The 21286-nt window shown below is 44.0% G+C and overlaps 1 protein-coding gene across 1 annotated transcript; it reads left to right on the top strand.

Moving 5' to 3' along the window:
- Nucleotides 1–7850: 7850 nt before the first annotated feature.
- On the top strand, nt 7851–10628 carry LOC119089179 (tripartite motif-containing protein 60-like). The gene is given in 4 exon segments (XM_037211551.1): nt 7851–9318; nt 9375–9380; nt 9471–9656; nt 9659–10628. Coding segments are annotated over 4 exon segments (2607 nt in total). The 3' UTR covers nt 10606–10628.
- Nucleotides 10629–21286: the final 10658 nt, after the last annotated feature.

Here is a 21286-nt window from a genome sequence, read left to right as displayed (position 1 = left end):
TCCGGCTTCACCCTCCTCACCAACCCCCCATCTCACCCCCACATCCACTCCTGAGAGAGGGTAAGGCCTCCCTTCAGGAGTCAACAAAGTCTGGCATACCAAGCTGGGGCAGGACCAAGCCCCTCCCCCTTGTATCAAGGCTGAACGAGGTATCTCACCACAGCGAATGGGCTCCAAAAAGCCATTTCATACACCAGGGATAAATCTTGGTCACACTACCAGGGATCCCACAAGCAGATCAAGCCACACAACTCACCCACATTCAGAGGGCCTAGTTTGGTCCCACACAGCTTCCCCAGCTGTCAGTCCAGAGCCCATGAGATCCCACTAGCTCAGGTCAGCTGTCTCTGTGGGTTTCCCCATCATGATCTTGAACCCCTTGTTTATATAATCCCTCCTCCCTCACTTCAGCTGGACTCCAGGAGCTCGGCCCAGTGCTTAGCTGTGGATCTTTGCATCTGCTTCCATCAGTTACTGGATGAAGGCTCTATGATGACAGTTAGGGTAGTCACCAATCTGATTACAGAAGGCCAGTTCAGGCACCCTCTCCATTATTGCTAGGTGTCTTAGCTGAGGACATCCTTATGGACTCCTGGAAATTTCCCTAATTTCTCCCTAACCCCCAAATGGTTCCCTCTATCAAGATATCTCTTTCATTGCTCTCCTCCATCTCTCTCCCAACTCAGCCATTCTAATCCCTCATGTTCCCATCCCCCCCCTCCCAGTTTACCCAGGAGCTCTTATCTATTTCCTCTTCCTAGGTCAATCCATGAGAGTCCTTCTTAGGGTTCTCCTTGTTACCTAGCTTCTCTGGGGTTGTGGATTGTAGCCTGGTTATTCTTTGCTTTACATCTAATATCCACTTATGAGTGAGTACATAACATGTTTGTCTTTCTGGGTCTGAGTTACCTCATCCAGGATGATTTTTTTCTAGTTCCATCCATTTGCCTCATGATGTCATTGCTTTTCTCTGCTGAGTAGTACTCCATTGTGTTTATGTGCCACATTACTGAATTACTGAAGAATTATTCATTCTTCAGTTGAGGGGCATCTATGTTGTTTCCAGGTTCTGGCTATTATGAATAACACTGCTATGAACATAGTTGAGCATGTATCCTTGTGGTATGATTGAGCATCCCTTGGGTATATGTCCAAGGGTGGTATAGCTGGGTCTTGAGGAAGGTTGATTCCCAATTTTCTAAGAAAGTGCCATATTGATTTCCAAAGTGGCTGTACAAGTTTGCATTCCCACCAACAGTGGAATAGTGTTCCCCTTACTCCACATCCTCTTCAACATAAGCTCTCATCAGTATTTTTGATCATAGCCATTCTGACAGACGTAAGGTGGTATCTCAGAGTCATTTTGATTTGCATTTCCCTGATGACTAAGGATGCTGAGCAATTCTTTAAATGTCTTTCAGCCATTTGAGATTTTTCTGTTGAGAATTCTGTTTAGATCTGTACCTTATTTTTTTTTAATTGGATTATTTGGTATTCTGATGTCTAGTTTCTTGAGTTCTTTATATGTTTTGGAGATCAGCCCTCTGTCAGATATGAGATTGGTGAAGATCTTTTCCCATTCTGTGGATTGTCACTTTGTCTTATTGACAGTGGCCTTTGCCTTACAGAAGCTTCTCAGTTTCAGGAGGTCCCATTTATTAATTGCTGCTCTAGGTGTCAGTGCTACTGGTGTTATATTCAGGAAGTAGTCTCCTGTGCCAATGCATTCAAGACTACTTCCCACTTTCTCTTCTCGCAGATTCAATGTAACCAGATTTATGTTGAGGTCTTTGATCCACTTGGACTTGAGTTTTGTGCATGGTGATAAGTATGGATCTATTTGCATTCTTCTACATGCTCCGTTGAGTTATGCCAGCACCATTTGTTGAAGATGCTTTCTTTTTTCCATCATATATTTTTGATTTCTTTGTCAAAAATCAGGTATTTATAGGTGTGTGGATTAGTGTCAGGGTCTTTGATTCAATTCCATTGATCCATGTGTCTGTTTTTATGCCAATATCAAGATGTTTTTATTATTATAACTCTATAGTAGAGCTTTAAGTCAAGGATGGTGATACCTCCGGAAGTTCCTTTTTCTGTACAGTATAGTTTTGGCTATTCTGGGTCTTTTGTTTTTCCATATGAAGTTGAGTATTGTGCTTTCCAGGTCTGTGTTGGGATTTTGATGGTGATTGCATTGATTCTATAGATTGCTTTTGGTAAGATTGCCATTTTTACTATGTTGATCCTACATATCCAAGAACATGGGAGATCTTTCCATTTTCTGATATTTTCTTCAATTTCTTTCTTCAAAGACTTAAAGTTCTTGTCATACAGTTCTTTCACTTGTTTGGTTAGAATTACCCCAAGATACTTTGTTATTTAGACTATTGTAAAGGGTGTTGTTTCTCTGATTTCTTTCTCAGCCCACTTCTTTGTACATAAAAGGGCTACTGATTTTTTTAAATCTTGTATCCTGCCACATTACTGAAGGTGTTTATAAGCTGTAGAAGTTCCCTGGTAGAGTTTTTGGGGTCACGTATGTATACTATCATATCATCTGCAAATAGTGAAAGTTTTACTTCTTTCTTAAAAATTTGTATCCCCTTGATCTCCTTTTGTTGTCTTATTGCTCTAGCTAGAACTTTGAGTACTATATTGAATAGATATGCAGAGAGTGCACAGCCTTGACTTGTTCCTGATTTTAGTGGAATTGTTTTGAGTTTCTCTCCATTTAATTTGATGTTGCCTGTCAGCTTGCTGTATATTGATTTTCATTATATTTAGGTATGTTCCTTATATTCCTGATCTCTCCAAGACTTTTATCATGAAGGGGTATTGGATTTTGTCGAAGGCTTTTTCAGCATCTAATGAGTGATAATTTTTTTCTTTCAGTTTGTTTGTATGGTAGATTACATTGACAGATTTTTGTATGTTGCACCATCCTTGCATCCCTGGGATGAAGCCTACTTGGTCATGGTGGATAATTTTTTGGATGTGTTCTTGGATTCAGTATGCCAATATTTTATTGAGTATTTTTGCATCAATGTTCATGGGGGAGACTGGTCTGTAATTCTTTCTTTGTTGCATCTTTGTGTAGTTTGGGTATCATGGTAACTGTAGCCTCATAAGAAGAGCTTGGCATTGTTCCTTCTGTTTCTATTGTGTGGACAATTTGAGAAGTATTGGTATTAGTTCTTTGAAATTTTGGTAGAATTCTGTGCTGAAAGTATCTGGCCCTGGGCTTTTTTTCACTTGGGAGACTTCTTTAAAAAATAAAATTATTTATTTGTTGGGTATGCAGTGTTGTCAGCATGTATGCCTGCAGGCCAGAAGAGGGCACCAGACCTCATTACAGATGGATGTGAGCCACCAGGTGGTTGCTGGGAATTAAACTCAGGACCTCTGGAATAACAGTCAGTGCTCTTAACTGGTGAGCCATCTCTCCAGCCATGCTTGGAAAACTTTTAATAACTGCTTCTATTTCCTTAGGGTTAAGTCTGTTTAAGTTGTTTATCTGGTCTTGGTTTAATTTTGGTATGTGGTACCTATCCAGAGAATTGTCCATTTCTTTTAAATTTTCCAGTTTTGTGGAGTATAAGTTTTTGAAGTATGGCCTAATGATTCCCTGTATTTCCTCGGTGTCTTGTTGTTATATCCCCCTTTTCATTTCTAATTTTGTTAATTTGGCTGTTCTCTCTGCCTTTTGGTAAGTTTGGATAAGGGTTTATCTATCTTATTGATTTTCTTGAAGAACCAACTCTTTGTTTATATAAGACCCCAATTTGACTATTTCCTGGTATTTATTTCACCTGGGTGAGTTTTCTTGTTGTTCTAGAGCTTTCATTTGTGCTGTTAAGTCACTAGTGTGAGATTTCTCCAAATTCTTTATGTGGGCATTTAGTGCTATGAATTTTCCTCTTAGCACTGCTTTCATTGTGTCCCATAAGTTTGAGTATGTTGTGCATTCATTTTCATTGAATTCTAGGAAGTCTTTAATTACTTATTTCCACTTTTACCCAGTGGTGATTCAGTTGAGTGTTGTTCAGTTTCCATGAGTTTGTAGGCTTTCTGTAATTTTTGTTGTTGTTCAATTCTAACTTTAAGCCATGCTGATCTAATAAGATACAGAAGGTTATTCCAATTTTTTGTATCTGTTGAGGTTTGGTTTGTGATCAAGTATGTGGCCAATTTTAGAGAAGGTTCCATGAAGTGCTGGGATATTCTTTTACATTTGGGTGAAATGTTCTGTAAATATTTAAGTCCATTTGAATCATAACTTCCTTTAGTTTCCTTATTTCACTGTTAAGTTTCTGTCTTGCAGACCTGTTCAATGGTGAGAGTGGAGTGTTGAAGTCCCCCACTATTAGTGTGTGGGTTTTGATGTGTGATGTAAGCTTTAGTAATGTTTCTTTTACAAATGTGTGTGCCCTTGTATTTGGGCTGTAAATGTGCAGAATTGAGACTTCATCTTGATGGATTTTTTTTCTGTGATGAATATAAAATATCCTTCTCTGTCTCTTTTGATTAATTTTAGTTTGAAGACTATTTTGTTAGATACTAGGATAGCTACACCAGCTTGTTTCTTAGGTTCATTTGATTGGAAAATCTTTTCCCAACCCTTTACTCTGAGGTAATATATGTCTTTGAGGTTGAGGTGTGTTTCTTTTATGCAACAGAAGAACAGATCCTGTTTTTGTATTCATTCTTTTAGCTTGTATTTTTTATAGGTGAATTGAGTCCATTGATATTAAGGAATATTAATGACCAGTGATTGTTAATTCCTGTTATTTTTGGTTTTGTTAATGGTGGCGGTAGTGTGTTTATGTGTTTCCCTTTTGTGGAATTTGCTGGTGTGAGGTTATCTATTGCCTGTGTTTTTGTGGGTGCAGCTAACTTCCTTTGGTTGGAGTTTTCCTTCTATTTTCTGTAGGGCTAGATTTATGGATAGGTATTGTTTAAATCTGATTTTGTCGTGTAATATCTTGTTTTCTCTGTCTATGGTGACTGAAGGCTTTACTGGGTATAGTAGTCTGGACTGGCATTTATGGTCTCTTAGTGTCTGCATTACATCTGTCCAGGACCTTCTGTCTTTCAGAGTGAGGTGTTATTCTTATGGGTCTGCCTTTATATGTTACTTGGCCTTTTTCCTTTGCAGCTCTTAATATTTTTTCTTTATTCTGTATGTTTAGTATTTTATTATGTGGCAAGGGAACTTTTTAATTTTTTTTTTTTTTGGTTCAGTCTATTTTGTGCTCTGTAAGCTTTTTGTACCTTCAGATAGGCCTGTCCTTTAAGTTGGGCAAGTTTTCTTCTATGATTTTGTTGAATATATTTTCTGTGCCTTTGAGCTGGAATTCTCCTTCTTCTATCCCTATCATTCTTAGGTTTGGTCTTTTCATGGTGTCCCAGATTTCCTGGATGTTTTGTATTAAGGATTTGTTGGGTTTAACATTTTCTTTGGCTGATGAATCTATTTCCTCTATCGTGTCTTCAATGCCTGAGATCCTCTCTTCTATCTCTTGTACTCTGTTGGTTATGCTGCATCTGTAGTTCCTGTTCATTTACCCAGATTTTCCATTTCCAGAATTTTCTAGGTTTTTGTTTTCTTTATTGCTGCTGTTTCAGTTTTCAAGTCTTGAACTCTTTTTTCACCTGTTTATTTTTTCTTGACTTTCTTTAAGGGATTTATTGATTTCTTCCAATTTTTTTTTTTTTTTTTGTCTTTTCCTTGATTTCTTTAAGGGAATTTTTCATTTCCTCTTTAAAGGGTCTCTGTCTTCATAAAGCTATTTTCAAGGTTGTTTTCCTCTGCTTTATCTGTGTTGGGATGTTCAGGTCTTGCTGTTGTAGAACCACTAGTTTCCATTGGTGCTGTATTGCTCTTTATGTTTTTGAATGTATTCTTACACTGCCATCTAGCCATCTCTTCCTCCAATTGGTGCAAGTGGAGCCTGTGCCTCCAGGGGTCCCTGCTGCCATAAGGGATGGTTGTTGAAGGTGGGGGAGGATGCTGCTGACAGGATAATGGGGGCTGCAGCAGGTGGGGGAGGGGCAAGGGATGTGTCCCCAGGGACTAGGGCAGAGAGAGAGAGAGAGAGAGAGAGAGAGAGAGAGAGAGAGAGAAGCTGTCCAGCCAGAAGCTCAGGCACTCTCTCTCTTTCTTTCTTTCTTTCCTTTCTTTCTTTCTTTCTTTCTTTCTTTCTTTCTTTCTTTCTTTCTTTCTTTTTTTCTTATGTGCTGGCACATATGTCTGTGTGAGAATACTTGAAGCCTACTGGAGTTACAGTCAATTGTGAGCTGCCATTTAGGTGTTGGGAATTGAACCTGGGTCCTCTGGAAGAGCAGCCAGTGCTTCAAACCACAGAGCCATCTCTCCAGCCCTGATTGGTGTTTTGTTGTTTGTTTGTTTTTAGAGACAGAGTTTCAAAGTATAAGAGAGCCCTGGCTGTCCTGGAACTCAATTTTTTACTAGGTTGGCCTTGAACTCACAGAGATCCATCTGCCTCTGTCTCCTGAGTGCTGGGTCTAAATGCCTGTGCCACCATGGCCAGCTGATATTTTTTCTTTATAAATTTTTGTTGTTTTGTTTGCTTGAGATAGGTCTCCCATACTTTAGCCTGTCCTGGAACTCACTATGTAGCAAAAGCTGTCTTGAATTCCTCCTATCCTACCTCTACCTCTGATGTAAATACAGATGTTGCAAATCATATCTATTTTGTTATTGTTTTAATTTTTGTTTTTTGAGACAGGGTTTCTCTGTGTAGCTTTGTGCCTTTTCTAGATCTTACTCTGTAGACCAGGCTGGCTTCAAACTCACAAAGATCCGCCTGCCTCTGCCTCCTGAGTGCTGGGATTAAAGGCGTGTGCCACCACTGCCCGGCTGTTTTAAATTTTTTATTTATATTTTTTGAAACAACCCAGACTGACCCGATAGTCTAGAAGACCTAATCCCTAATCCTCTTGTCTCTACCTCCCAAGTTTTGTGGTTACAAGAATACACCACTAAACCTGGCTTATAATGCTGGACTTCATGTTTTGTTTTGTTTGATAATTGTGTTAGACTGATTTATTTTAGGTGTATAAATGTTTTGCTTACCTGTATGTGTGTGCACCACATGTGTGTCTGTGCCCCCCAAGTTCAAAAGAAGGCATCTGATCCCCTGGAAATGGAATCGTGGATGGTTGTAAGCCACCACGTGGGTGCTGGGAACTGAACCCTGACCCTCTGCAAGAACAGCTAGTGTTCTGACCTCTGGGCCATCTTACCAGCTTGTGTTGCTATTTGCTTATAATTGTGAGTTAAATCTGCAGTATAAAGGTCCCATATTTTCACCTAATGATTTTTGCACTCATAAATGTATTCACGTGCATGTGCTCTCAAATAGGTTATGAGTCCACACAGCAAGGGCATGGAAGTCAAAAGACAAGTTTCAAGAGTTGGTTCCTCCCCCAATGTGGGTCTCAGGGATCGAACCTGGGTCCTGTGTACATAGGGTTCTTGTGTGGTTGTTTTAATACATTGCCAATCACACAGTCTGATTATTAAACTCCTATGTCTTATCTCACCCATAGGAAGAATTATTTTCTCGGATGTGAAGCAACTTTCTTGAACAAGAAAACTTCACTTGCCTGCAGATCACTGAGCAGGGAAAGCAACAGCCTAGCTAACGTGTTCTTAGCAGTAGGCCTGGGCTCTGGACTCTGTCAGCCCATTCTGGTGTAAGGTACATAGAACTAACCAAGTTTGCAGAAGCCAGTGTCAACAGTGACACTGAAGAAGGCAGTGGTCGGTCTCCAGATCTCAGACACTACTAGGGCTTGCTGGTTTCGAGCTGCAGAGAAGCAGCATGTCCTCTCCCACAACCTTTGTGCAAGGCTCCGAGGAGCCCAAAGCAGGGCGAGCCGACCTCCAAGCAGAGGCCCACTGTCCCGTCTGTAAGAAGTACTTCAAGGACCCAGTGACCATCGGGTGTGGGCACAACTTCTGTCTCACCTGCATCCGTGAATTCTGGAAGGATCTCAAGGATTGTTTTCCCTGCCCTGTTTGCCACTTTAACTGTCCAGAAAGGAGTTTTCGGAGTAATAGACAGCTGGGCAAGATGACCAAAGTTGCCACGCCGCTCACTGTAAAAAAGACCAAGAAGAGAAAGCTGGAAGAGGAGTGTTCCTGTGAGATACGCCAAAAGCTTCCGGCCATTTCCTGTGAGAAGGACCAACAGCTTCCGGCCACTTCCTGTGAGAAGGACCAACAGCTTCCGGCCACTTCCTGTGAGAAGGACCAACAGCTCCTGGCCACTTCCTGTGAAAAGGACCAACAGCTTCCGACCACTTCCTGCGAGAAGGACCAACAGCTTCAGCTTCCAATCACTTCCTGTGAGAAGGACCAACAGCTCCAGCTCCCAACCATTTCCTGTGAGAAGGACCAACAGCTCCCGGCCACTTCCTGTGAGAAGGACCAACAGCTCCAGCTCCCAACCATTTCCTGTGAAAAGGACCAACAGCTCCCGGCCACTTCCTGTGAGAAGGACCAACAGCTCCAGCTCCCGGCCACTTCCTGTGAGAAGGACCAACAACTTCAGCTTCCAGCCACTTCCTGTGAGAAGGACCAACAGCTCCAGCTTCCGGCCACTTCCTGTGAGAAGGACCAACAGCTCCAGCTTCCGGCCACTTCCTGTGAGAAGGACCAACAGCTTCAGCTTCCGGCCACTTCCTGTGAGAAGGACCAACAGCTCCCGGCCACTTCCTGTGAGAAGGACCAACAGCTTCCGGCCACTTCCTGTGAAAAGGACAAACAGCTCCCGGCCACTTCCTGTGAAAAGGACCAACAGCTCCCGGCCACTTCCTGTGAGAAGGACCAACAGCTCCCGGCCACTTCCTGTGAGAAGGACCAACAGCTCCCGGCCACTTCCTGTGAGAAGGACCAACAGCTCCAGCTCCCAACCATTTCCTGTGAGAAGGACCAACAGCTCCCGGCCACTTCCTGCGAGAAGGACCAACAGCTTCAGCTTCCGGCCACTTCCTGCGAGAAGGACCAACAGCTTCAGCTTCCGGCCACTTCCTGTGAGAAGGACCAACAGCTTCAGCTTCCGGTCACTTCCTGTGAGAAGGACCAACAGCTCCCGGCCACTTCCTGCGAGAAGGACCAACAACTTCAGCTTCCAGCCACTTCCTGTGAGAAGGACCAACAGCTCCAGCTTCTGGTCACTTCCTGTGAGAAGGACCAACAGCTCCCAGCCACTTCCTGTGAGAAGGACCAACAGCTTCAGCTTCCGGCCACTTCCTGTGAGAAGGACCAACAGCTCCCGGCCACTTCCTGTGAGAAGGACCAACAGCTCCAGCTCCCGGCCACTTCCTGTGAGAAGGACCAACAGCTCCCGGCCACTTCCTGCGAAGAGGACAAACAGCTCCCGGCCACTTCCTGTGAGAAGGACCAACAGCTCCAGCTTCCGGCCACTTCCTGTGAGAAGGACCAACAGCCCCTGCCACTTCCTGCGAAGAGGACCACGAGGTTCCCTGTCCACCGCGCAGCCTCGTCCCCAGCCCCTCGGGGGACTCCGTGTGGCCCACAGAGAAGGCTGCCCTCGGTCCTGGGGAATATATTGAGTGTTGCGTGAAGCTGTGGAGGGAGAAGGTGGAGCCGGAGGAGAGGACACTGCCTCACAAAGGAGGAGGTTGCTGGAACTGAAGAAGCGGGCGGAGCACCGACGGGAGGAGCTGGCGCTGGAATACCAGCAGCACAGGCTGTGTCTCCGCGGGGAGCGGGAGAACGCGCTGGAGCGCTTACAAATCGAAGAGGCGGCCGAAGCGGCCAAACTGCAGGAAAACCTGGCGAGGTTCTCAGACCACATCGCTTCCCTCAAGTGTCTGTGGAGGAAGGTGAAGCGCAAGTACGTGAGGCCCGAGCTGGAGCTGCTGACCGGGCTGAAAGATTGCTACGAGAGACCCGATAGCTTCAGATGCCCTGACGTACTCGCGTTCACACTGAAAGAATACGGTTACCGGCTGCCTCCCCAGTGTTCCGGCTTGGACAGAATTATCAGGCGCTTTCAAGTTGATGTGCGTCTGGATCCCGGAACGGCATACTGTAAACTTGCGGTCTCGGAAGATAAAAAAGCTGTGCAGTATGGAGGAAGGCAAAGGGTACCGTATAGCTCGAAAAGGTTTCAGCGGTACCCTATTATTCTGGGGTCTGAGGGATACAGTTCTGGCAGACAGTACTGGGAGGTAGACGTGGAATGCAAAAACGAATGGGTCGTGGGGGTCTGTAAGGAGCCCTTCCCCAGGAGCAGGCCTAGGAGCAGCAACAGTACTTTTCAACAGTACTCAGTGCAGGACGGATTATGGGCAGTTGGGCTAAACTACTGGGAAAATTATTTTGCACTGGGCCGTGAGAAAATCAGTCTTCTGCCCAGTGTAGCACCTAATAGGGTTGGGATTTTTTTAGACTCCGAAATGCATGAGGTTTCATTTTACAATCTGCGTGATAAGTCCCTTCTGTACAGTTTTAGCGACTGTGCTAGCGGTGCCCTTTGGCCTTATTTCTACGTTGGATATCACTTAACACCCCTGAAGATCTGCACAGTCGAAGAACCTGAGCCGTAAGAAGCCATACAACCAGCCGATCTAGTCAGCAGGTCGGGGGGGGGTGGGGGTGGGGTGGGGGTTGGTTGTTTTTTTCAGTTTTCATTGTAACGATCACAATAGTTGTTTTGTTCTTAATCTGCTTCAAGGATTTCTAAAGGGGTTAGAGTGCCTACTTTATAAATGATGGGCCCAATTAAGTGTTTTAGTGATCCTTAAAGTCATTAAAATGTCTGTTATTCCACTAGTTGCCAATAAAAATTCATTGATGTCAGTCCATGTTGATCATGAACGTATTTCCCCTTTAATAAAAATGAAGCTCTTTGCTGACTGAAAAGCCATCTTTACATTGTTCCCCGGTCCCAGCTCCACACTCCCTGTGGCCACAGTCACCACCTGTCTCCTCTGCAGCTTTCTTACCAACGACCTTGAACTTTGACCCATTGCTTGTCAGACAAGGCTGGCTGTGGACACCAGTCTGAGGTCACCACCAAGAATGGGAAGGAGGCACAGAAGGGCAGAGAAGCACCTGCCCATGGCCATGCTGATGGGGAGCAGCAGCTGACAGAGATGAAGAGGAGGAGGGTGACGGTGTGAAGAGGATGCTGGAGAGGACCATGTGGAGATCGAGGCAGCTGTGGGCAAGCAGGCAGCTGAAGATGGTGAAGGTGATGTTGACACCAAGGGGGCTGAAGACTGGTGAGGATGTCCAGAAAGCGACAGAGGAAAAGTTAAACTTGAAAGGCCGCTAGGATCTAGTTACTTCCTGTCCTGGAACCTCAATGGAGTCATCTTCATCCAGAGAAACAGGTCCACCCTCCCACACTTGGACAGTGCCACCCACAGATGACATGCGCCTTTCATTTGCTCCACCAAAACCACAAAGGGAATCTGTAACGAGGGAGGAAAAAATGAGTCCAAACTTGCAAGGCTCTGGCCCCCTTTTTTAAAGGAAAATGTATGTTTTTATTTGAATTTAATTTTAATGATGACCAGTGACTAAACCAGTGTTCAGAGTGTTTGTCCCACTTCTGACTTTACTTGTGGTGACAGTGTTCATTATAATCTCAAAGGTGGGGAAAAACAGCTCATTTAAAAAACAACAACAAAATATCTTATTCCAAGAATTGCAGTCACTTGCTTGTATGTACCTGACTGTACTATAAGTAGTTGATTTATAGCAGATGGCTAAAAAGGCCAAATATAGAAGGTTTCTTTTTCCCCCTTGGTCTATGAAATTGCTATATTTATACCTGTTTGAAATAATGTCCATTAATGGCACATAGCCACACACATAATTAAAAATAAAACTTGAAGTTTGATTTTGATTTTGTTTCTGATGTACAAAGAAAAACGTTTACTAATGCCAAGCACGTGTGCTCTTTTAATGGTCACTTCAGTTTTTAAAGGTCTTGCTATATAGTCTAGGCTGCTCTGGAACTTGTGACCTTTCTGTATTAGTCTTCCACATACTGTGTTTAGAGTCATATGCTGGCATTTGAAGGTAGTAACTTTCAACATTCATCTGTTTGCCTCAGTATTTCTCACCAAAATGTGCACCATTCTGCTTTATTTTTCTTTTCTTTTCTTTTTTTTTTTTTTTTTTTTGAGATATCACTGTAGACTAGGCTGGCCTTCAACTCAAGGAGCTACTGAGAGTACCCAGTTTTCTGCAGTGCTGAGGACTGAGTGTATCTGTTTTATTGACTCTTATCGGATAAAGGAGCTCATCACCACTTACATCTATTCCAGGATATGTACAATAAACTCTCTTCTTTACAGCTAGGAACTTTGCAGTCCCAGCTACTCCAGGGGCTAAGAAATGTAGCTGAAAGTTTTTCTGTGTCCTGCCTGGCCCACAGTCAGGACAAATTTCTCACCCACAGTCCTGTAGCCTTTTATAAAATAATCATTCAGAAGCTTATTAATTAATTAAAACTGCTCAGCCATTAGCTCAGGCTAACTACTGACTAGCTCTTACACTTAAACTCGGCCCATTTCTGTTAATCTATACGTCATCACATGTTCCATAGTTTTACCTGTGTGCCATTACATGCTGTGCCCTGGATGGTGGGCTGGTTTTCTCTTCCCAGAATTCTTGTCTGCTTATCCCGCCTATACATCCTGCCTGGCTACTAGCCAATCAACATTTTATTTATCAACCAATCAGAGCAACACATTCACAACATGCAGAACATCCTACAGCACTCCAGGGGCTAAGAAAGGATCCTTGTATCTCAAGTTAGATGTCAGCCTTGGCAACAGCAAGGAAAGAAACTGTTGAGCATCAGTGGCACAGCCCTGTAATCCCAGTGCTTGTGAGGCTGGTGCCACACAGTGAGACCCTGACTCAAAACACTATACCCCTAAAAACCAAAAAGCTGTGGTGATGATCGCTCACAGTCTTGCCCAGGAGTATACTTGAGTAGTAACACTCTTTCCCTGGATATGTAAGGTCCTGGGTTCAATCCTGAGCACTACACTCTCCAAGAATGGATTTCAGATTTTGAATGCCCTGTTTCCATCAGCTCTGCTTGATGGCACCTATGCTACAAGTAAGAATGCCTTGAAGTAGAAGCCGATTTGGGCTATATAACAACCCAGTTTTATTTTGTTCTTTTAAGATGTGTGTGGATGTATCACCTGAATGTATGGCTGGCTACACACTGAAGCCAGAAGAGCACCAGATCCCCTGGGACTGGAGTTAACAGGCTGCTTTGAGCTACCCTGTGCCTGCTGGCACTTGAACCCAAGTCTTCTGGAAGAGCAGCCAGTGCTCCTAACTGATGAGTCATCTCCCCAGACCTTATTTGTTTTGTTTTGTTTTTATTTAGATTATCATGTGTCCTGACTGGCCTGAACTTAGAGATTGTGTACTACCACACCCAGCCCTAAAAGAATCTGTCTTAAAAAATTAAAATCTGGAAATTGGAAGACTGGAGAGATGGCTCTGGGGTTAAGAGCACTGGTACTTTACAGAAAACCCAGTTCTTTTCCCAGCACGGCATCGTGGCTCACTGTCTGAAACTTAAGTCCCAGGGATATACATCCTAATTTAACTCAGCATCTTGTATAGAGTTAGCAGTGTCTGAGCTCACAGAAGCCCAGTCCTGAGCACAGTGGAACACTGTGGAATGTTTCCCAGAGTTCAGGCTTGAGGCTGAGACCAAAACACCCCCACCATGCTGCATGGAACTGGTGGTCCACTGGGCCTGCCCAAGCCCCATTCCATTCTAGCATCCCAGAATGAGACGACACTTCTCTGAACAAGTAGCACCATCGCAGACTGGGGGTGGGTGGTAATGCATTTCTGTCTGCAAGCCCGGCTTTCCAACCTGAAATCTAGGTATTAGGTCTGGTTCCAGCCTGAGCTGCTGACCCGAGAAAACAGGCTCAGCAGGCCTGGATCCCAGGTCTTACTAGAGCACAGGGTTCAAAGTCTCAAAGAACTGTACTCAAGAATCACCTCCCTAGCATTGGTTAAAATATTAAGGCAACTCCACATAGTTAAAAGGGAGATTTATTTTGTGGGGTAACTCACAAATGAAGAGATAGGGTACAGGGTCTGGGGAAAGTGTAGCACAGTCCAGCTGTGTTCTCTGGAGAACTCTGCTTGGTCTACCTCCAGGAACCAAGAGAGCTCCCCCATCCGGATCTCGGGTCTTTAGGGGTCCTCTCTCAACTCCGCCTTGTAGGCATGACCATTACCGAAGCCTCAATGGGGGTGGTATTTCCAGGTCAAAGCTGGAAAGGCTACTCACTACCTCCCCCCTGATTGGTTCTGATGTTCAAGATAAGACACATCAAAGAGGTGTGGGTACAGTTTACACTTAAGAGTACTCACCTGGTGTTTGTGAACTATTGGATGTGATTCCCACAGCACAAGAGGTATGGATTCGTAAGTTACATTTTATATTCCGTAACCACTACTATAGAGGGGACACCATGTTTAAATTTGTGGAAGCTTCCTGAAATCATGTCAGTAGTAGAGTTATACAGTCAAGGAGCACCATCTTTATTTAAGGAGTGTATTTTATGGGTGTGTCAGGTGGGGGGGGGCAGGTGCACAGGAGAGATCTGAAGAGGGCACCAGACACCTCTGTCATTCTCTCTTCTCGAGGCTTGTTCTCTCCCTGAACCTCCAATTTTGCATCCTCCTGTTTCTGCTCCACTTGGACTGGGGCGCTACAGGTGTGTGTAGGCAGAGCACATGGTTTGTTATATGGGTTATAGATGTTCAACTTCAATCCTGATCACTGCCCAGCAAATACTCTTAACCACTGAGCCATCTCTCCAGCCTGGGTTTTTGTTTTATAGACAGGGTTTCACTATGCAGCCTTGGTTGGCCTGGAATTTACCATGTAGACCAGGCTGGCCTCTGACTCACAGAGATCCATCCACCTCTGCCTCTGCCGGGTGTAATGGCCTTTGCCACTACACCAGGTCTTTTGTTTTTTGAAGGTGGGAACAAACATCTTTTCACTCCAGACAGACCAAAGAAAAGATTGCACCCAGTGGTCTTAATTGGAGTTACAAGAGTATAGGTAAGAGCGTGCCTATTGGAGCCTCAAGAAAATCTCAATCCTCTAGCAATCCTTTAACCTCTTATACAGGCTTCCACAGAAGGAAGGCCTTATGAGCCCTTCCCTTCCTCCTTGACCCAGGGACCCAGTCTTGTGCAGGTCTCCTGGGATTAGTTACAGCTGCTGAGCATTCATGCAGCCAAAACTGACACTGAATTTCTGGGACTCTTGCCTCTACCTCCCAAGTGTCGGGACTACAGTCAGGTACCACAAAATGGCTCCTCTTAAACTTAGGTTGTACATATTTTAGTAAAATTAGATTTTCAATCAGATAAAAATATGGTCCTCTGTTCCAGTCTGCTTCTACTCCCCCCACCCTACTTTCTACACAGAGACAGGGTTTCTCTGTGTAGCTCTTGGCTGTCCTGGAACTTGCTCTGTAGACCAGGCTGACCTCAAACTCACAGAGATCCCCTTGCCTCTGCTTCCCAAATGCTGGGATCAAAGGTGTGTGCCACCATGCACAAAGATGGCTCCTGTTTCAACTCTTTAAATCCAGTTCCCTCCCTTTCATTTTTGGGGTAACTTACATGTGTCACAGGTTGCCCCTCTTCCTCTTGCTCATATAAGTTGCCTGCTTCCAAACCACTCGAGTCAGTATTATGAAAATTTTAGTTCCCTCCTCTGGCCAGGTCAGAGTTCAAGATGTGGAGGCTGACCTGGAACTATCCACTTTACTGCACCAAGGAGTGCCTTGAGTGGCTCTCCCTGTGGCCCTGAGTATCAGAGCCTTTGGTGTCACAGGACAGAGGCAGCCGCAGAAAGGACCTAGTGAGCACCTGCTTCTATAAAATAGATGCAGGGATGTGTGGTGGTGGGCACCTGTAATCTCAGTACTCAGGAGGTAGAGCCAAGTAGATGCCTAACAAGCCAAGGCTACAGAGTGAGACTTTGGAGGGGAGAGAGAGAGAGAGAGAGAGAGAGAGAGAGAGAGAGAGAGAGAGAGAAAGTTCAAGGCATGCCTCTACTACAGAGTGACTTTCAGTTTAAGGCTAGCCTGGGCAACTTGGTGAAAACCTGTCTCAAAACTTCAAGGAGGTTGGGGTGCTGGAGAGATGCCAGAGGTTAGAGCACTGGCTGCTCTTCCAGGGGTCCTGAGTTCAATTCCCATCAACCACATGGTGGCTCACAACATCTATAATGAGATCTGTTGATCTCTTCTGGGCTGCAGGCAGAACACTGTATACATAATAAATAAATAAATCTTAAAACAAAAAGATTGGGGATTTGATCAGTGTAGAGAATTGGATTAGCTATTATCTAATAATTGTCAGTTATTAGGATTGGATATACCCCTAAGAAAGAGGGGTATAAAAGAAGGAATAGGGATGTGAAAGAAGGAAGCAGGGAGGGAGGGAGGAAGGAAAAAACCTCCAGACAACCTGGAAGAAAGGGAACTGGCGCAGCCATACTGAATGGAACGGCAGAAGTCACAAAGCCAGCACAGCTACTTGACAAAGACCCAGCAGAGCTGAGCCACATGCTGGCTGCCATGCACCTTTGGTGTCCATCTCCACCTGTTACATACTTGGGACACTCAATATTTGTACAATTGGGGGATGTTGGATTGATGGAAAATTCCTTATGAATCATTTATGCTTTCTCCAAGGAATGCTGCTTCTAAGGTTACCCAGCAAAGTCCTGAACATGCTATGCCCGCCCCCCACTTTGAGGGAGATATCCTTATCTACTTGAAGGTCTTCCTTATGCCTTGGAGGTTGTGACACATAAAGAAGAAGCCAGAGGTCTCTTCATGAGGCTATGAGATATTCTTGAAACACATGTCCCTGTACTTACACAGGAACAAGATATTCAAAACAAAGCAAAATGAAAAAGGTCAACAAGACTCGGTGGGGTAGAGGAACGGTCCACAGTTCAGATTACAAGCCTCTTTCCACTGTACATTCAGATTATTACGTGGCATACAACTCTGCCCTACACAGAGATATATTGATGAGCAAAGTATGGAGTGGAAAGATGATAAAAGTATGAGGTGTTAGGACCTCCCTCTTCTAGAAGTTAGCTCATGTAGAACCACTATAATGCCATATGACCAGGGAACAGCAGAATGCCAGTATTAGACACATAGACAAATTCAATAAAGATATAAATGTGAACATTGATTGTATTGTGCCAGAATTTGAATAATAACTGCAGCAGCTTTAGCCTGAGAATTTTTCCTGGTCACTCTGACCACTAAGAGTTAATAATACACTGCTTGAGACATGGCAAAATGTCCAGGGTGGTTGAAAATTTTGTTTTGATCTAGTGTCATTGAAGCAACCAAAACAACCAGCCTGAGCACAGACTGTCATACTGCCTCTAGATTCTCAAAAATTGGGTTATGAGGTTTATGAGTAAGAATGATAACTCTTTTTATTAATGATGTCAAAACTTGAGGGAAAATGATTGGAAATAATAACTCTGTTCTGTCATAGTTTATTAATGATGACTAAAAGATGAGCAAAAGGAAGTGAAACACATGTCCAAAACCAAAAATGATATGATCTGTGTTTTGGAACATCATGAATGTATCCCTGCTAACTAAATTCTGTATAAATAAACAGTCTGGCTGCTACTCAGTCAGGCTGCAAGATTCTCCCGACCACCATGGCTTGGCTCACTTCCTTCCCCGCCAACTCTGTACATCCTCTGCAGGACCCATCCACCGCCAGGGATGGCTCCCAGCAGAGAACCACCTCCAGGAGGGTTATTGTAGGTGAAGTAAGCTCTCTCCCATAAGGACAGGTATCACAAGCTGGGCATGATGGTGCCCGCCTAGGACCATAGCACTGGAGAGGCAAAGGCAGGAGGGTCACTGTAAGTTCAAGGTCTGGGCTACACAGTGATGTCCAGGCCAGTTTAGTCTACAGTATAAGACACTGTCTCAAAAATTAAAACAAAACCACAAAACCCCTGGAGATCAGAGAATGCTTCAGGACTGGAGAACACCTGTGAAGCAGGCCTCCAGTTCCCTCAGCTGCAGAGATCTCCAAGAACACTGAGGCTGCAAGAGATTAATGACCCTCCCCAACACCAAATAGAACCTACTAGAGCAGGGATGATCGGACAATTTCACCTTTTAACTCAGCTCAGCTGTGCCAGCATTTCATTCCATACCTATTCTGTTATCTCTTATTTTCTATTCTTCACCTTTAGCTCTTGCATATACATCTCAAGGTGGTTTTCTGTTTGTATATTGTTCAGTTAGTTTTTAGGTCTGTTTCTGTTTCTTCATCCAATTCATTTTAAAGCATATTCTTTGCCTTTAGTCACATCTCATATACTCCAAAGGGACTCTGACCAGCTTGAGTGTGGCGAGCATGGCTCTGGCAGGCCTTCCCTCCTCCCCAGTTCCCTCTGCCTTGCTAAAAACCATTAGATTACATCCCTAAAGCTAGCCACCAAGGTCTATTGCCTTATTTGGCCCCTTTCTCCTCCTGAGCCTGACTACCAAAGTCCAGCAATCCAAGTATTAAAGCCCAGCAATCAAAAACCCTCTTTGGCTCACCTAATTAACATTCCCAATTTAAAATCAAACACCTCATCCTAACTCGGAAGTTCCCCCTTTACTTTGATAAACCGCCATTTGCCGATGGGCTATGTCTGTTTCCTCTCTATCCAAAGGCAGTCCTTTGTGGCCATGCCCCACCCCCAGGACAATATCCCTGCTCCCTTTTTCTCATTCTTTCTCCCTTCTCCCTCATCCTTTACCTCCCGTCTCTGTCTCTTACTTCCTGTCCTCTCTTCCTCTGGGGCAAATAAATCTCCTTTGTGCTGAGAACTTGGTCTTGGGGGTCCTGGGCTGACACTTTTCCTTTCATACCCCACCCCTCTTAGTCCTCTCTTTGCTCTTTCATCCTTTTCCCCTTCCCCTTTTTCTTCTTAACTATTTATTACCTTCCACGACTTTAACAATCCTTAAATTGCCCAGCTGCTAACAATGTCTCAGTCTTCCCTTCTGAGGTGCTTTGCCCATCTTAACATTTTCTTTCTTCAGAGTTGATCTAATACTTAAGTCCTCGTCCTCACTCACCCTACTTCCTTCCTATGTGAATCCCAAAGACTGCAGGAGGAAGACTACCTCCAACCCAAATCATCATGGCCAACCTAATTAAATTAGGCTTTATAATTCATATACATGAGCTGCTGCTCCCTAAAAGTGGGGTTCAAGAGATCATCACTGGATGTGAGGAAGACAAGGTTTTTAATAGCTCAGGGGTAGGTGGTTTCCAAATAGGGGTTTTGGTGGGCAAAATAGGTAGGGTTACAGGTGCAGAACATAAGCATAACAAGTTAGTCAATAATGACCTCCTGAAACAAGGACATGATTGTAAGGCGGTCATAACAAGGTCGTCATAACAACAGGTGGTCATAACAAGGTAGTCTTAACCTTTTGAAACAAAGGAAGGGTTGAAAGACAGTGAAACAAAAACATGGTTGCCATTTTCTGGAACAGGCATTCCAGAACTATTTGTAATTAAAGTTGCAAGTGGGACATAGCCCAATCCTTGAGAAACAGAGGTTTAATCATAAACAGGAATGAACCTGGTTTGTCTTGACTATAAGATGGCTTTTAAGCCAAGGATGAAGGCAGGCTGGTTCATGACCTACTCATAATATTATTAACTAAAATCTGAGTACACTCCATACAATCCTTTATTGTTTGCTCTCCAGTAATTTTAGAAGTGTAAGGGGTTACTGTTATCAGTTGGTTAGTAGGACAAGTCCATGGTGGTAATACTGAACATCTGTGGTTGCTCTCTCAGTTACTATCCAACTCAAGGAATAATGGACTTGTACCCTTTATTAGTAATAAAAGGCACCAGGAGCTCCTGGTCTGAGTAATTATTTTCTGCACTACACACTCAACACCAACACATCCATGTCTCACCTGAACACTAAAAAAAACTTCAACTGAATGAATCTAGCTGATAAACATGAGCTATCATGTCCAAATCACTCTCTTTATATTATTTTTGAGACAAGGTCTTGCCATGTAACTCTGGCTGGTCTGGAATGCCAATATGCAGCCAAAGCAGATCTTGAGCTCACAAAGATCCAGATCCACCGGTTTCTGCCTCAAGAATGATGGGACTTCTCCTGTACCACCAGCCCCAGCCACTGTCATTTTATATAAGAGCCTTGTATGTATCCCTGGATTTGAATATTGGTGCGAGGTCCTGCAATCACTTCCTGCAGATCCCCTCATATTGCTCTATTTGAATCTCACAACTAGAAGTGTCCTCTCAAGTCTTTGTGTAAGAATGGAACAGTAATTTCCATAGCTGGTAGCTAGCAGAAATCACTCCCCTGGCTTTTACCAGGGCTTTGAATGTTGTTCATGTCTCTGACTCTGTGAGCTCCAGCTCATTTCAAAACTTTAATTTTCCTTTTAAACATTCCATCACAGAGCTCAGCACCATGAAGCACACTAACAATCTCAGCCGAGAGGATCTGAGTTCAAGACCAGCCTCGGCAATGGAGGGAGACCCTGTCTCAAAAACAAATGAAAAACAGTGCTTAGACACCTCTGGAATTGGAATGGAGTTTAGCTCCTTGCCTTACTGGTCCCTTTAAAATAATTTTACAATTTGAAAGGTACACTTCCATTTATTTATTTGAGTCTGTGGGTCAGCACCATGTTCTGCTGTGGAGGTCAGAGGACAACTTGCAGGCATCAGTTCTGTTCCACTCTGTGGGTCCTGGTGATTAAATTGGCATCACCAGGCTTGGCAGCCAGCACCTTACCCACTTATCTTGCTTTGTCCTGTCTTTTTTTGAAAGAGTTTTTTCATTTATGTGTATGTCTGTACAAATTTATGTGTACCACATGAGTGCAAGGAGCTTACGGAGTCCAGAAGATGTGTTGGATCCCCACAAACTGGAGTTGTGAGCCATCCTATGTAGGTCCCAGGAGCCAAACCTGTGTCCTCTGCAAGAGTTGTAAGCACTCTTAGCCACTGAACTATCTCTCTAGCCCCTTTGCTTGGTTTTAAATTTTATTTTATCGTGTGTGCCAGGGTGTGCAATGTCTGTGAATGTGGATAGGTGAGTGCTGTGACCCCCTCAAGTGGTCAGAAGACAGCCTGGTGAGGCAATCCCAATGAGACACTGTC

Source organism: Peromyscus leucopus, chromosome 17, assembly GCF_004664715.2.
Source record: "Peromyscus leucopus breed LL Stock chromosome 17, UCI_PerLeu_2.1, whole genome shotgun sequence".
In the NCBI taxonomy this organism is placed as follows: Eukaryota; Metazoa; Chordata; class Mammalia; order Rodentia; family Cricetidae; genus Peromyscus; species Peromyscus leucopus.
This window is presented reverse-complemented; position numbering and strand designations above follow the sequence as displayed.